This window comes from Anser brachyrhynchus (assembly GCF_964034855.1).
Source record: "Anser brachyrhynchus genome assembly, chromosome: 10".
Lineage (NCBI taxonomy): Eukaryota > Metazoa > Chordata > Aves > Anseriformes > Anatidae > Anser > Anser brachyrhynchus.
Window position 1 is genome coordinate 368,762 of NC_137705.1, and position 13,578 is coordinate 382,339.

At 44.9% G+C, this 13,578-nt stretch overlaps 2 protein-coding genes across 27 annotated transcripts in view; one reads left to right on the top strand and one right to left on the bottom strand.

The window, feature by feature from the left end:
* The window catches only part of RBSN (rabenosyn, RAB effector), a 187,625-nt gene that overhangs the window by 148,194 nt on the left and 25,853 nt on the right, over positions 1 to 13,578 (bottom strand). The gene's annotated exons all lie outside the window — the stretch shown is intronic.
* Positions 1 to 13,578, top strand: part of TMCC1 (transmembrane and coiled-coil domain family 1) — a 152,916-nt gene that overhangs the window by 133,384 nt on the left and 5,954 nt on the right. For 21 of the 24 annotated variants that reach the window (XM_080605516.1, XM_080605517.1, XM_080605518.1 and 18 more), the window contains 2 exons: positions 5,186 to 6,120; positions 13,311 to 13,446. In XM_080605516.1, the coding sequence (XP_080461642.1) occupies positions 5,186 to 6,120; positions 13,311 to 13,446 (1,071 nt within the window). Of the gene's footprint in view, positions 1 to 4,296; positions 4,397 to 4,419; positions 4,658 to 5,185; positions 6,121 to 13,310; positions 13,447 to 13,578 lie in introns of those variants that run through there. The other 3 variants (XM_080605505.1, XM_080605504.1, XM_080605515.1) reach the window with 3 other exon arrangements.

The following is a 13,578-nucleotide window of genomic DNA, read 5'->3' on the forward strand; positions in this document are numbered from 1 at the left end:
CTGTTTTGGATCTGGTATTGAATTATTTTTAGAACTGTATCTTGGCATTTCTGTGAGTAGTTCTGCCAGGCTTACAAGAATGGTATCGCAAAATATCTGTTCCCTCTGATGAAGTGTTTTTAAAAATTCATTACAGCTAGCAACAAAAAAGTGAAGTCTGGTGGTATAAAACCTCTCTTAGGGACATCTAAGATAATTCTTTGCAAAACATGACTGTATGTTTGAATAGGAAACTGGATCAGTTTTAACACTCGAGTATCCAATTCCAAAATCCACTATTTTTTGTGTTTGTTGCTGTTCTCCAGAGGTCTCAAGAGCTTTTATTTTTCACTGTTTTGTTTATCTGCATTAGTTTGTGTGTATTCTTTTTCCCCCCAAAGCTCACTTTTTTGGCACTGAGAATTGCACATAAAGGTGCCTTAAAATAATCTTTCAGGTTGGTGTTCAGAGCCACTGCAGATCAGGGTAGGAAGTAAATAATTCTATATCCAGCTGAAAGTATAAGGAGACTTGAGAGGCATCAAAAGGAGTTACCTATTTCAAGCATTACATAGTTTTAGTAAGTATAGAGCGTGTTTGGGGGTTCAAAGAACAAGCAATCTGGATCTCACTTGGCATCTCAGTTCAAAGGTGCAACTCCACGCAACCCTCCTGTCACCCCGAGGCCCTGGCCACGTCGGGTCTTGCAGGAGGCTGGGCTCCATGTGCTCTCTGCAGCCAGATCTCAGCCTCCCACTGGGACGGGGCCAAGCTGAGGCTGGAGGGGTCGCAGTGCAGGCACCCGCCTGTACGGTGTGGTAAATCCGCAGACACAGTCAAACATGAAAGACATTCTTTCTTTTTCTCCCCTCTAATTTTTATTCCCATAAGGTGTTAATTACAGGTCATATTTACTAATGAGCTAACTGTCTTGCATCCATCACTGGAGTCTGCAGTTCTCCATGCTTCTTCACGCCCACGGCAGGCGACCATCTGTCCACCTGACATGGAGCGGTTCGCCCGAGTCATCCCCTCCTGTCTGCTGCGTCCCAGGGAGCAGCCAGTTTCTGTCTGCACCTACAGCACACCCATCTTTGTCAGCCCTGCGCTGACGAGTCTGTTAACGAGGAGTGTTTCCAAACAGGAAATCTAAAACTTACTACTTTCTGTGAGTCTCCTAAGTTCTTCTGACGATATCACTATACTGCCTTCAGTACAGTGGGGTGGAAAAAAAGCACTGAATTTTTTAGTGATTAGTTTTCTATACCACTGAGAGTGCTCAGTCACTGGGAAATATGACTAATCCAGGCACCCAAGAAATCACTCGGTTTCCTTCCAGGGCTGCTCATTTCTGTTGTCATTCTCAGTTCACCTTTCTCACCTTGCCCTATATATTTTTATTCCAAGTAACATGATTCTTTGCAGTCACATTTTTAAAACTCCAAATACGGAAAGAAACGGGAGCGGAGCAATCTCCTTAAAGTAGGCTTGTTCTGAATTCTGCTGCTATTTGCTTAAGCCAGCTGCCCTGCTTGTTTTAAAACAAGGTGAGAAAAAAACAAACAAAAAAACCAGACTTTGTAAATTTACTGGAGTAGCTTCTGTAGAAGGTTGAAGCACCTTAAAATGAACACACTTAATCTTCAGTACAGCCAAAAGAGGCAGAATCATAGGTTCTGTATGGACTGTCTATTGCAAAACAGATAGAAAAGCTTTTACAGAAGGGAAGGCACGATAGTTTCAAAAGTGCTAGGAATTTGATAAGATCTTGAGGAGAAGCAAGAAGGAAGGTCCTCATGTGACTTAATTTGATTGATGGCATAATGCCAAAGCAGTTTTCGGTTACCTCCTGGTTGGGTGGTCATGCAGATCCACTCAGTTTGGACTGACTCAATATACTGCAAAATTGTATTGCAAGGGAGATTTTCAAACTGAATTGTAATGCCTATTTTTATACAAACATTGACCATTAAAATACTTCATTTACCAGCATCTTTTCAGGACAGATTGCCAGTCATCTTAAATCAATAATATGTCACCAGCATTTCCCGGTGTTCCGAGGGGCCGGGTTTGTGCTGAGTCTTCCCTTTCTAAAGCACTGTCGATACAGTGAAGGTACTTATCTCTGTTCTGGTCCAGAATAGCACTTTGTACAGTCATTTGCTTTTTAATTGGAAGAAACCCTTTGTATCAGTCCAGAGTAATGTCCACACAAATGGTAATTCTGAAATAATTAACCCAAGATGGTTTACTCTACTACAGCTATTCTGGATTATTTTCTGTCATGGGTATAGGAAAATAACCTGAGAATATATGCTGAAGTAACCGACTTTAAAAGGGGGAAAGAGAAACGTTCTGTGGAATTTTTCCTCTCACAAAACTCTTGTCTGAGAGAAGAGTGTACTGGTAGTTTAATTTATAATTACCCACACATGCTATTTAGACCCAAATTGCAGCGAATTAAGTCAATAGAAACTCGTTATTGCAAAGTAATGTTGAAGTCCCATTTAGTTCTACAACACTGAAATGTGCCAGTTTCAGCTTGCAGCACGTCTGTGCTGTGCGTGAGCTCCTAGCCCGGTGTGGTTCTGGGACACTCGATCAGACCCACTCGCACCCACCTTTACTACTGCCAGGTTCAAAAGCATTTAGTTATGAAACATTGAGTTATCTCAAGTTACTTTCTGGGGGAAAAAAAAAAAAAAGCATCAAGTTTGTGGTTTGTTCTTTTTTTTTATCTGCCATTTATACTAATATTTAATTCTTGAGTAGATACAGATCTTTACAAATGGGTTGGTAGGGTTGTTTGTTTGTTTGTTGCTTTTTTATTATTTTTTGAGAAGCCGGCTTGTTTTTGTAAGGCAGTTTGGAGGAATAATAAGATTGTGTTGGTGTACGGAACAGAAAAGGGTCTACACGGTGCTGCTTTGCAGATTATGTCAAGTTGGAAAAGCAGTAAATCAAGCTGCGTGCTGATGATCGTAAAGGATCTGTTGAGAAGGAGCTAAGCACTTATGCCTCAGGGCATTGGTGGCCACCACTGTCTAGGTCAGGCGTGCCTGGTGTGCACAGGATCTTTGTTTACTTCTAGACCATATGAAGAAACTGGATCAGTGATAATCCTATGAAAATGTGAATGAAATTGCGAATTCCAAGAAGGTATCTTACCAGTCATGTCCCTACATCTCGGAGACAGAATGCTCTCTGTACAGTACTAACGTCATGTATTGTTAGTCCCACGGATTTAATAGAAGTCCTCTGCACTAGTCTTCCACTAATCTATCTTGAGATCACGGGTTTCTACAAATAAACCTGTTTGAGAGAGTGGTTGATATTTCTGCAGTCACTACAGATTGAAAGCTGATATTCTGTGGTTTCCAGTACCCGACCTCCCCTTGAAAATAAATCAGCCGAGCGTTCCATACAGCTAATCGTCTTTCCTTTCAATGTGATAGCAGAGAGCCTCCATGCGAAGCTGCTGGGAAGGACTGGCTGAGCCCGCTCAGCACCAGCAAAGCTGCTGCAGCACACGCAGCGCTGCCCCTCTACTGCAGGGAACTGGCTTTGTTGTGGTGAATCACAAATATAAATTATTGAAACCAGAGGGGTACAATTAACGCTAATATTTTGTTGTTGTTTTGTAAGTATATATTCACAAGACAGATGTGGAAATGCATTCTGCATTTGGTGGGTAAGCCATGAATTGAATGGTAGTTGTTTAAGGAATCAGCAATGCCGTCCATTGTTTAAATCAAGCTGCTGGTTCCGAGGAGAAAAAGAAATGTGTACCATTAAATCTTGTTTGCTGAATGTGTAGAGCGTGAATCACAGCCTGTTTATCCAGCGTGTTACAGAGCTGTTTGCTGTGTCTGTAAAAGCCAAAATGTTTATTTTGTTTTGCGTGGCTTAAAACTAATTAAAACGGTGGTGGTGGTGGTTTTTCTTCTTTTTTTTTTTTTCTCTCCGTGTGAATAGAGGTGGTTCTAAGCATCATTTTTAGACTTTACCTTTCAAAGTATTACTAAGCTACCGTCAGCACGACAGTGGCACGGATGAGACGGTGACAGCGACGCGGTCCGGACAGGCGAGTGGCCAGGCTTCCAGCCGACCGCGTCCAAAGGATAAACAGGGCGAGGAAGAGGAGCGCTCCCCGCCAGCTGCGGGGCGAGGCCTCGCCTCCGGCGCTGAGGGGCGCGGGCGGCTCCGGCCGGGGCCCTGCAGAAGCCCCGCACCCGCCGCAGCACGGGGCCGGCGCCCGGGGGCCTCGTCCCGGCGCGGGGCGGGCGCTGCGCCTCAGCCGGGCGGGGCGGGGCCGGGCCGGGCCGGGCCGGGCCAGGTGGGGCGCGGCGCGGGGCCATGCGGGCGCCCGGCGGGAGCCATGCACTGGGAGCGGGCGCTGCTGCTCCGCCGGGCCAAGGTACCGGGGGCGCGGGGCTCGGCGGGGGCGGGCCGGGGAGCGGAAGGTGCCGCGGGACGGCTTGCTTCGTCAGGCCGGAGGAGAAGGCTCGGGCGCCTGTTGCGGTCGCCTCGCGTGCCTCCTTCGCGGTGAAGCGGCGCGTAACGTCCTCGTCGCGCGTCGTCCTTCCGCTCGGAGGCACCCGCTCGCGCCGGGTATCGCTAGCAGCATGAGCTGCGGGCCTGGGAACGTGAAGCAGGGCATGTTTTCTGAGGTCTGAAGGTCTGTTTATTTCTGCTCTGAGCGCTGAGCTTAGTAGGTCTTTTGTTTCACCACGTCTCGTTATTTCCTTGCTTTCATATAAATAAATGAAGTGCTGAGAATAATTTGGGTTTTCTATTTACTTGATGTATATGGCTTTTGCTCTTTCACACTCACCTTCTCTACCTTTTTATTCTGATGCTGATGGAGATACTGGCCACGTATCAAAACTTCCCGGAAGTCAGCCTGCCAAAGCTGGGTTCTCTGTCTTGCTTTGTGCTTGACTTTTTGATTGTTCGAGGCCATCAGGTATTTGGGAGTTTGCTTTCCTTTTCCTCTGCTTTTACTACCTGCCCGTAAAACGCATCATGCTCAATTTTTACGTGTAGAGACTTAGAGTTTATTGATACTATACCCTGGCCAGCTGAAAAAAGGTGCATTTTTGTAGAATTACATCCACGTGTCAAGATGGTTAGTACAAAAAAGGACGGGTTTCTGTATTAGTAAAACTGGTCTTTAGTGTTTATATTTCTTTCTTTCCTCATCTAGATCGAGCGATTGGAAGTCAGCAGCCTAGCGCAGACCTCTAGTGCAGTGGCCTCGAGCACTGATGGCAGCATCAACGCAGACTCTGTTGATGGGACCCCAGATCCTCAGCGTACAAAAGTGGCTATCACACACCTGCAACAGAAGATACTGAAGTTGACTGAGCAGATCAAAATCGAACAAACAGCCCGTGATGACAATGTGGCAGAGTACCTGAAACTAGCCAACAACGCAGACAAGCAGCAGAGCGCCCGTATTAAGCAAGTGTTTGAGAAGAAAAATCAAAAGTCCGCCCAGACGATCTTGCAGCTGCAGAAGAAACTAGAGCATTACCATCGAAAGCTGCGAGAAATTGAACAGAATGGCATGCCACGGCAGCCAAAAGATGTCTTCAGGGATATGCATCAGGGATTGAAAGATGTTGGAGCGAAAGTCACCGGCTTCAGTGAGGGAGTAGTAGATAGTGTTAAAGGTGGGCTTTCCAGTTTCTCCCAAGCCACACATTCAGCAGCAGGAGCTGTGGTTTCCAAACCCCGTGAGATTGCCTCCCTCATAAGGAACAAGTTTGGGAGCGCAGACAACATTGCTAATCTGAAAGACTCTTTAGAAGAAGGCCAGGAAGATGGGACAGGAGGCAAGGCTCTAGGTGTTATTCAGAACTTCCAGTCAAGCCCAAAATATGGCAGTGAAGAGGATTGCTCCAGTGCCACGTCAGGCTCAGTGGGAGCCAACAGCACAACAGGGGGCCCTGTGGGAGCTTCCAGCTCCAAAACAAACACTCTGGATATGCAGAGCTCAGGGTTTGATGCAATACTACATGAGATTCAAGAAATTCGAGAGACACAGGCAAGACTGGAAGAATCATTTGAGGACCTTAAGGTTCGCTATCAGAGGGATTACTCACTAATAATGCAGACTTTGCAGGAGGAGCGGTACAGGTAAGTACTTTTTTATTAGTTTTTCTATTAAATATTGTGAGTTGCAGAGCACGAGAGTCCTGGATAGTAGTACTCAGCAGCTTGGTTCAAGTAGGAAGCTCTGGAGTCATCTTAGGATTTTGCCCTACAAACATCGTGCTTTGTAAATATGATCCTGCTGCTCATTTCCTTCTCTCCACAAGAAAGACACAGAAAAAAAAAAGGCCATTTCATAATTTTTTTTGAGATAAAAAGTCAAGTCAAAAAAGTTTAGAAAGGTGTCCCCAGAAAATAGGAGTACATTGATGCAGTTACTGTTACCCAGGAAGTGCTTTACCCAGGAAAAAGCCCACAAAGGTCTGGGGCAAGGCGGGGTTCAGGAGGGTACAAGTGGGCAGTATCCTGACCCTGCCTCCTCCATTGCTCAGATCCACATCTACCAGAAAAAGAAATAACCAGCATTCTTAAGGCTCTCCAAAAAGACACACTCTTGCTCATACACCAAAACTAGGATTTACGTTCCCTTCCCTTCTCTTCTCAGCTCTGCCCCACAGCGGCAGAGTTCAAAGAAATATTAAATGTTAACTAGTGGCAGAGGTAATGTGCTGTTACTTCTGTTCTTTTTGCAGAGGTAATGTGGCTCTGGAAGTGGGTAACCCGGTGTTCTGATCAGTCTTCCCCTTGCTGGAAGGGATGGGAGGGTGGTGGGGCTGCTGCAGTACTACCAATTCCTGGCTCTGGGTGTGACAAGGGGCAGCCTAGCAGTATGGCAGCCACCACCTCTGGCCACCTCAGTTCCTGAGGGGAACGATTTCCCTTCTCCTCCCATGCTGGCCGTGAGAGCTCTCAGCAGGCTGCCCCCGTGCTGCCCTGCAGATTGTGCTGCATCCCTATCGCATGCTGGGAGCAGGGGCTGCTCCCCAGCCTCCTGTTGGGGTGGGTAGGAGGAGTCTGGCCTTCTGCCAGCCCTTCAGGACCAAAATTCAGTATGGTTCTCCAACTGCACTTTCAGAACTTTAGATAAAAAATTCAAGGCGCCCAAACCCTCATTCTGATGGAGCACAGCAGGCCTTTGTAAGGAGCTTGTTCGTGGCCTTCACCAGTTAGACCAGGCTGTGAAGCACAAACTGAGGCTCGGTGCGGCTGCTGGGTGTGGGGCCAGGCTTTCTGAAGTACCCTGTGCCATTTGTTGTGTTGGTTTGCACGGTGCTACATCGTCACCCTACAGCTTTTCAGACATGCTGGTGCCAGATCATTGGAAAAACATTTGAAAAGGCTTAGCCTGCTAGGTTCTTGTAGTGACAGCAGGCTTTCTGTGTGTTTTGCAAAGCTTGGCTAGACAAAGCCAGACCAACATCACTTTCTAATCCCACGTTGCAACCATCAGCGATTTACTGAAACCGGAGCCTAACACAGCAACTTTGGTTCCTAATACTTCATTGTCATGAAGTCACGCTGTGAAGCGATGTAGAGTTTGATCTTCTGCGCCCCAGAAGAGAGGGGTCCTGTTGTCTGGTGCTGTGTAGGTTGTTGTTTCACACATACAGCAGTAGCCATTCCTAGTGGAACGCTATATGCAAGCACAGTCCAACTGAAGGAGTGACTTGAAATTAAAACAAAAGACCTTGGTTGGGGACTGATGTCTCTTGTCAGCTAAACCGACTAGTTATTCCCTGAAACCATTCAGCAAGGTTCACATAGGTCCTTCTACGAGTCCAGTATGAAGTGCTACCTTGAAGGTGAGCCCATAGCCTAACCAAGACAGCCTGGAGTGAAAAGCTTCTAGGAGAGTGTGTATGTAGCTTATAAAGGCATAAAACGATAGTGATTTAGACTTGCCATTTGGAAAGCTGATGCAAATTAATTGAAGGTGTGACCTTTAAAAAGGACCAGTTGAACCACACTAAGTGCTCTTGTCTCTACAAGCTTTCGGAGATGAGCAGGTAACTGCACGATCCACAAGGAGCTCACGGATTAATCACATTGAGAAAAATACCTTATGTACAAATCTAGGTTCTTGCTGGATAGCTTCCATATTCTAAAATATCATGAAGATAAAAGACAGCATTCCCCCGAGAAATGGAAGGCTGTGCGGTATGCATGAGGTCTGGGAGGACAGCGCTGCCTCGTCTGAGGAGGCCAGCCCCTGTGCCTCTGGCCAGTAACTCTTCTTCTTCATCTCTCTTCAGAAAAAAAAAATGGGAAAGAGAAATGGAGGTCATGGTTTGAGGCTGGGGATTCAAATTAATCATAACTGGTTTTAGAAGCTATAAATACCTCACAACTCTGCTCTGTTTCTGGGAAGTGTTCAAAAACAATCACTGAGTCCAGTTAAGGTTTAAAAAAAATTATTTTAGAGAAGCCTTTGCTTATAGGGCTGCACTGAGTATTTGTATTGTACCTGGAAGCTGGAAGAAAGCGAGTGCTGTACCATTTCTCACCCAGTCTTGATCCATTTCCTCTTTCGTAGGTTTCTGCTTTTTTTTGCAGGTTTTAGTCTTTTCTCCTTGCGCGTTCGTTTAGCTTCTGTTTATCACCCATGGCTTGCCTCGCAGGTTTTCCTTGACCTACTCCATCTCCTCCCTCTCTTTCCCCGCTTCAAGACCTTGCTGTCGGTGGCACGGCTCTCTTCGTAGCCGGCCCCAGGGCAGGGCCCCGCTGGTGCAGTCACCCCAGCTCCGGGCTGCGGGGCGCGGGGGCGCGCAGCCCGGCCCTGCCCTGCCCGCCCGTTGGCAGGGCGCGCTGGCCCCACAGCACCGCGCCGCTCGGCCGGGGCTGAGTCATCGAGGAAGGAAGGTCCTGGCCTGCTCCTCTGCAGCCGCCGTGTTGCCCCCGCGCTGGGAACGAGCCCTGGGACGGCCTGTTGCTTATCGTGGCGGTAGAAGGGTGGCGGTTGTTTACTGATACGAGCAGGGACTTTCTGTGCTGTTGAGACCAAAATAAAGTTCCTGCTGAGCATTTTCATCTTTCTTGTCCCTTTAGGAACCTGTTTGTACACAGTGAAATCCATGAGCTCACACATTTGGAGTGTGGCCAGTCTGAGCGTTTGGGTTTCTGCCCAACCCAGCATCCTTGGAAAGTGCATTTAAATCTCTCACATTCCTGTCAGAGAAATCTGTCAGCCAAAATGCTGGAAGCTTGTGCTTTCGTTTTTGTTACAGTCTGATCGCTGGGCTTCAGTCTGTTCTCATTTATTTTCAAATAGATCAGATGTGCTAAACTTTTGAGGTCTAGAATGGTTGAACAGTAAGCCAGGGCAGCAAAAGCTGCATGTTCAGTGTCGAAGGACCCTCACCCAGGTGCAGAAGCACTGAAACATTCCTGCAGAGCTGTTTTCTCTCACCAGGAGAGGCTTTGGAGCTGAAAGCATGGCATAAATACTGGCACAGAGTATTATTTGGAGCGAGCTCTGTCCCTTGTGTATCCTTTAGGTAGAAGACATGCAGTATATTGCAAATAGATACTGCTTCTAGCTATTATTCTGCTATTGATAGCAGTGTGTTCAGTAGCATAAAAAATGTATGTGGATGACAAATAAAGGCTAGAGGAGATTCTGTATAACATCGCCACCGAAAAAAGGTTTTAAGGGATGTTTGAGGAGAGATGTATTAAACTCAGTTCACTGTGTGCTGTACAGATCTTTTACCGTAAGTTCAGTCAGTTTCTTTACTTGCCAGAGCACTTGCTGAGTACAGATAAAATGTCTTCATCATCATGTATCTCCCATAAATATGCTGTATTAGCTGTGTATTTTGCAACTGTTACCTGAAAATGCCTAGACGCGCTTAGAAAATGAAATTGTAATAATTGTTTTCCACAGTCATTTTCAAGTCAGTTTTCTGATTTCCAAAGAGTGAGCCTCAGAAAATGTGTGGAAATCTGACGTGACTTTTCTAAACAAAGTATTTCCGTATCCCATACTTTAGCCAAACACCCCAACAGTATACTGGATGTCTTCCATATGGGCATCTCTGATAATGAAATACGTATGATGATTATCACTCATCTATTACATAGGAAAGTTTCTGTGTTATAGCTTGTTAATCTGTGCTGTAGTAATTTTAAGGGGAAATTTCACGTTTTAGGTGGTGATAAAATAATGCTTAGATTCTAATGAGAAATTTCAGTACCTGGAGTGGAATGGGATTTGATCAGCAGAGGCACTGCTGTTTGCACAGGCAAGTTTAGAGTCTGTTGCAAAGATGCTGACACTTGTACATTGGAAAGGGATGTATGAGTGTAGTCTTAACCCTTTTGGCAGGTGTCTTGTCCCTTTTGTTTTTGTAATGCCTCTAAACTAAATCTGAACCATCCTTCAACAGAAAACCCTGGCTTCTGGCCCTGTAAGTCATGTGATCCCCTTTTAGCTTTTCAGATTTGAACACCAATATAAAACTGTGGAAAAAAGTCATTTTCTAAATCGTAGGTAATGGGACTAGGAGTGAAAAGGAGATGAACAGAGGACATATAATAAGAGGACAAAAATAAGTCATTTTATTATTATTATTATTAATAATAATAATAATAATAATAATAATAACCCAATTCCAGCAGTTGTCTACAAAAAAAAAGGCGTGTGATGGTTGTGTGCAAACTGTAAAAGCTCTTGAGTCGAGCAGGTGGGACTCCTTGGAAAACTAAGTTTGGTTCTGGAACAAGACCATAGTCTGCCTTTCTGGGCAGGGAGGACTGGAGCCAGCCTTTTAGCTAATCGTGTTAGCAAAATCATGTGTTGATAATCATGTTATCCATATAGTTAAGAATTTTGCTTGAACTCTTAACTATATGGATTTGAAGGGTTTCCTTATGTTTCCTGTAGTTTGAGGTAGTTTTGAAGTTCTTGAAATAAAATTGTTTCTTGTTAAAGAACAGGATATAAGCTGCCCGGCAACAGCTGTTTTGTGAAGGGTGTTTATGTGGGAGAAGGTTAAAAAACATAATCATGGTATTTTCAGGTATACTTAAGCTCCTTTTTGTGTAATAAACTCAATGGAGAATTTTGAATTACATTAACAAGCTGAATAGATTTCAAGTAATTTATGCTGCCTTTGGGACTTAGAGTGAATTTAGTTATGATTTCTCAGTTGTTGGCAAGTTTTGTTTTGTTTCGTATTCTTTTTAAACTGGGTGGGAACAAATGGCAATATTAATTATCCAGGCTCCTTCTTCATTAGCCAGTCTTCACATGGCTGTTCTCATGTCTGCAGCTTGTAGTTCCTGGGAAACCAGTTCTTGCATGTCCTGCCTTGGTTGCACAGAGACTCTGGCACCATCCTGGGCTGAGCCGTGTCAGCAGGTGGTTGTCTGAGTCTCGCTGCTGGTTGACCACACGTATTTCATTGTTGGAAATGGTCGCGCTACACCTGACTCCTCCTTTTTAGATTAAAGGAATATTACATGGGGAATGTGAATGAAAATTCTCTTTAGACTTCTCAGTTAAAAACAAAAACCCAAGAACATTGTTAAAAACTAGTTTATGCCTGCAGATTCTGAATATTTAGTTCATGAAGCACCAGAAATCTTGGAATTAAAAAAAAAAAATAAAAGGATTTTTGTTTCAGTTTCAGAACTTGTAATTAAATTCTTGTTTGTAGATAAATATTGTTTATTCATTTTATGCATGTGGATATGTGTATAAATTAAATTCAGGTAGGGTCAGAGGGGAACTGAAATTAAAACAAGAAATTATCTACGTTGAACTCCTTACAAATTTCTCAATTACTAGTATCAAGGGTCAGGTGATAATAGCTGTACTGTAAAGTTGTTCCATGCTGTTACAATGAGTAGACAGTCAGTGGAAATGAGCGTAAGAGAAGTCTGGCGGCCACAACAGCTGTACCCATACCTTAGCTGCTGTCAGAGCTATCACTAACAGTGGACAAATAATGAGAAATTAGTGGGGAGCATGGTGGAAGAGGCTGGTGTGGATGGCACCTAGCTGGGCGTTCCTGACCCTTGAGCTAGTGGCCTAAGCTCTCTGAGCATGTTTGCCTTTTGAAAGAAAGACAAACACTTGTCTGATTCTTAAAGGGTATTGAAACATGAGTTGCTTGCAAAGCACTTGAAATTTCAAAAATTAAGTGCTACATACAGACATGAAGTATCCCTAATGTATTTTTTTGTTCAACCCTCTGCCTCCAAACTGTTCTTGGTCCGTTCACTGTAGCAAACTGAAAAATAAGCCTGCAGGTTAGTGATTCATGTTCCCTTCTTATAAATAATACAATGATCTTTGCTAGTTAAGCTGAATCATTCAATGGAGATAAAGAAAAAAATAAATCAGACATCTCTATGACATCTCTCACATGGAAAGACCAGACAAGGCCATCACGTTCTCCGAGGCATCAGTCACATGTTATTTCATTGTAATTTTTGCGCAATTACTGTTCCACGTATAGATGAAAATGCTTAAGAGTTTACGGTATTAGAAGGGAACTTAGTCTGGTTAAAACAGAAGTTTGGGGAAAAAATATTCTAATTCTGTCCTTGATTTCTTCCATCACTTGACTGTTGTCATCTGACCTTTCTGCTTGTTTTTCCCCAGGCTTAAAGCAGGCTTAATGTTATCTTACCTGCTAGAAAGAATTTCCTTAATTCCCAATGAGAAGGCCTTATATTGTTTGCAAAGCAGACTTCCATAGCAATTGAGGTAGCCACACTAGAATCATAGAATGAGAAAATATCCTTAGTTGAAAAGGACCCACAAGGATCACCGAGTCCAACTCCTGGCTCTGCAAAAGACCACCCAAAAATTAGATCGTGTGTCTGAGAGTGTTGTCCAAATGCTCCTTGATCTCCAGCAGGCTCGGTGCTGCGACCACTGCCCTGGGCAGCCTGTCCCAGTGCCCGACCCCCCTCTGGGTGCAGAACCTTTCCCTAACCCCCAGCCTGACCCTCCCCTGTCCCAGCCCCATGCCGTCCCCTCGGGTCCTGTCGCTGTCCCCAGAGAGCAGAGCTCAGCGCCTGCCCCTCGGCTCCCCCCGTGAGGGAGCTGCAGGCCGCCATGAGGCCTCCTCTCAGGGTCCTCTTCTCCACGCTCAACAACAAGGGACCTCAGCTGCTCCTCATATGTTTTTCCCACTAGACCCTTCGCCAGTTTTGTTGCCCTGGTTTTCAATAAAAAGTCTGTGGTGTTCATTGCTCAATTGCTGTTGTGTAATTGTGCCTTCCTCTTCTCATTAAAGCTACTGTACCGTGTGTCTGATTTCTAGATGTGAAAGACTCGAAGAGCAGCTAAACGACCTGACTGAGCTCCACCAGAATGAGATCCTGAATCTAAAACAGGAGCTGGCCAGCATGGAGGAGAAAATTGCCTACCAGTCTTATGAGCGAGCCCGGGACATCCAGGTGGGTGGCAGAAACAAGGGCACTCAAGTCCAGTCTTCCACCTGCCCTTTCGGTAACTGCTTTGCTTTTGAAATACTTCTTTGATTTAATACTTGTTTTTAATTGCTGTAGATTTATTCCCAAACTGCATAT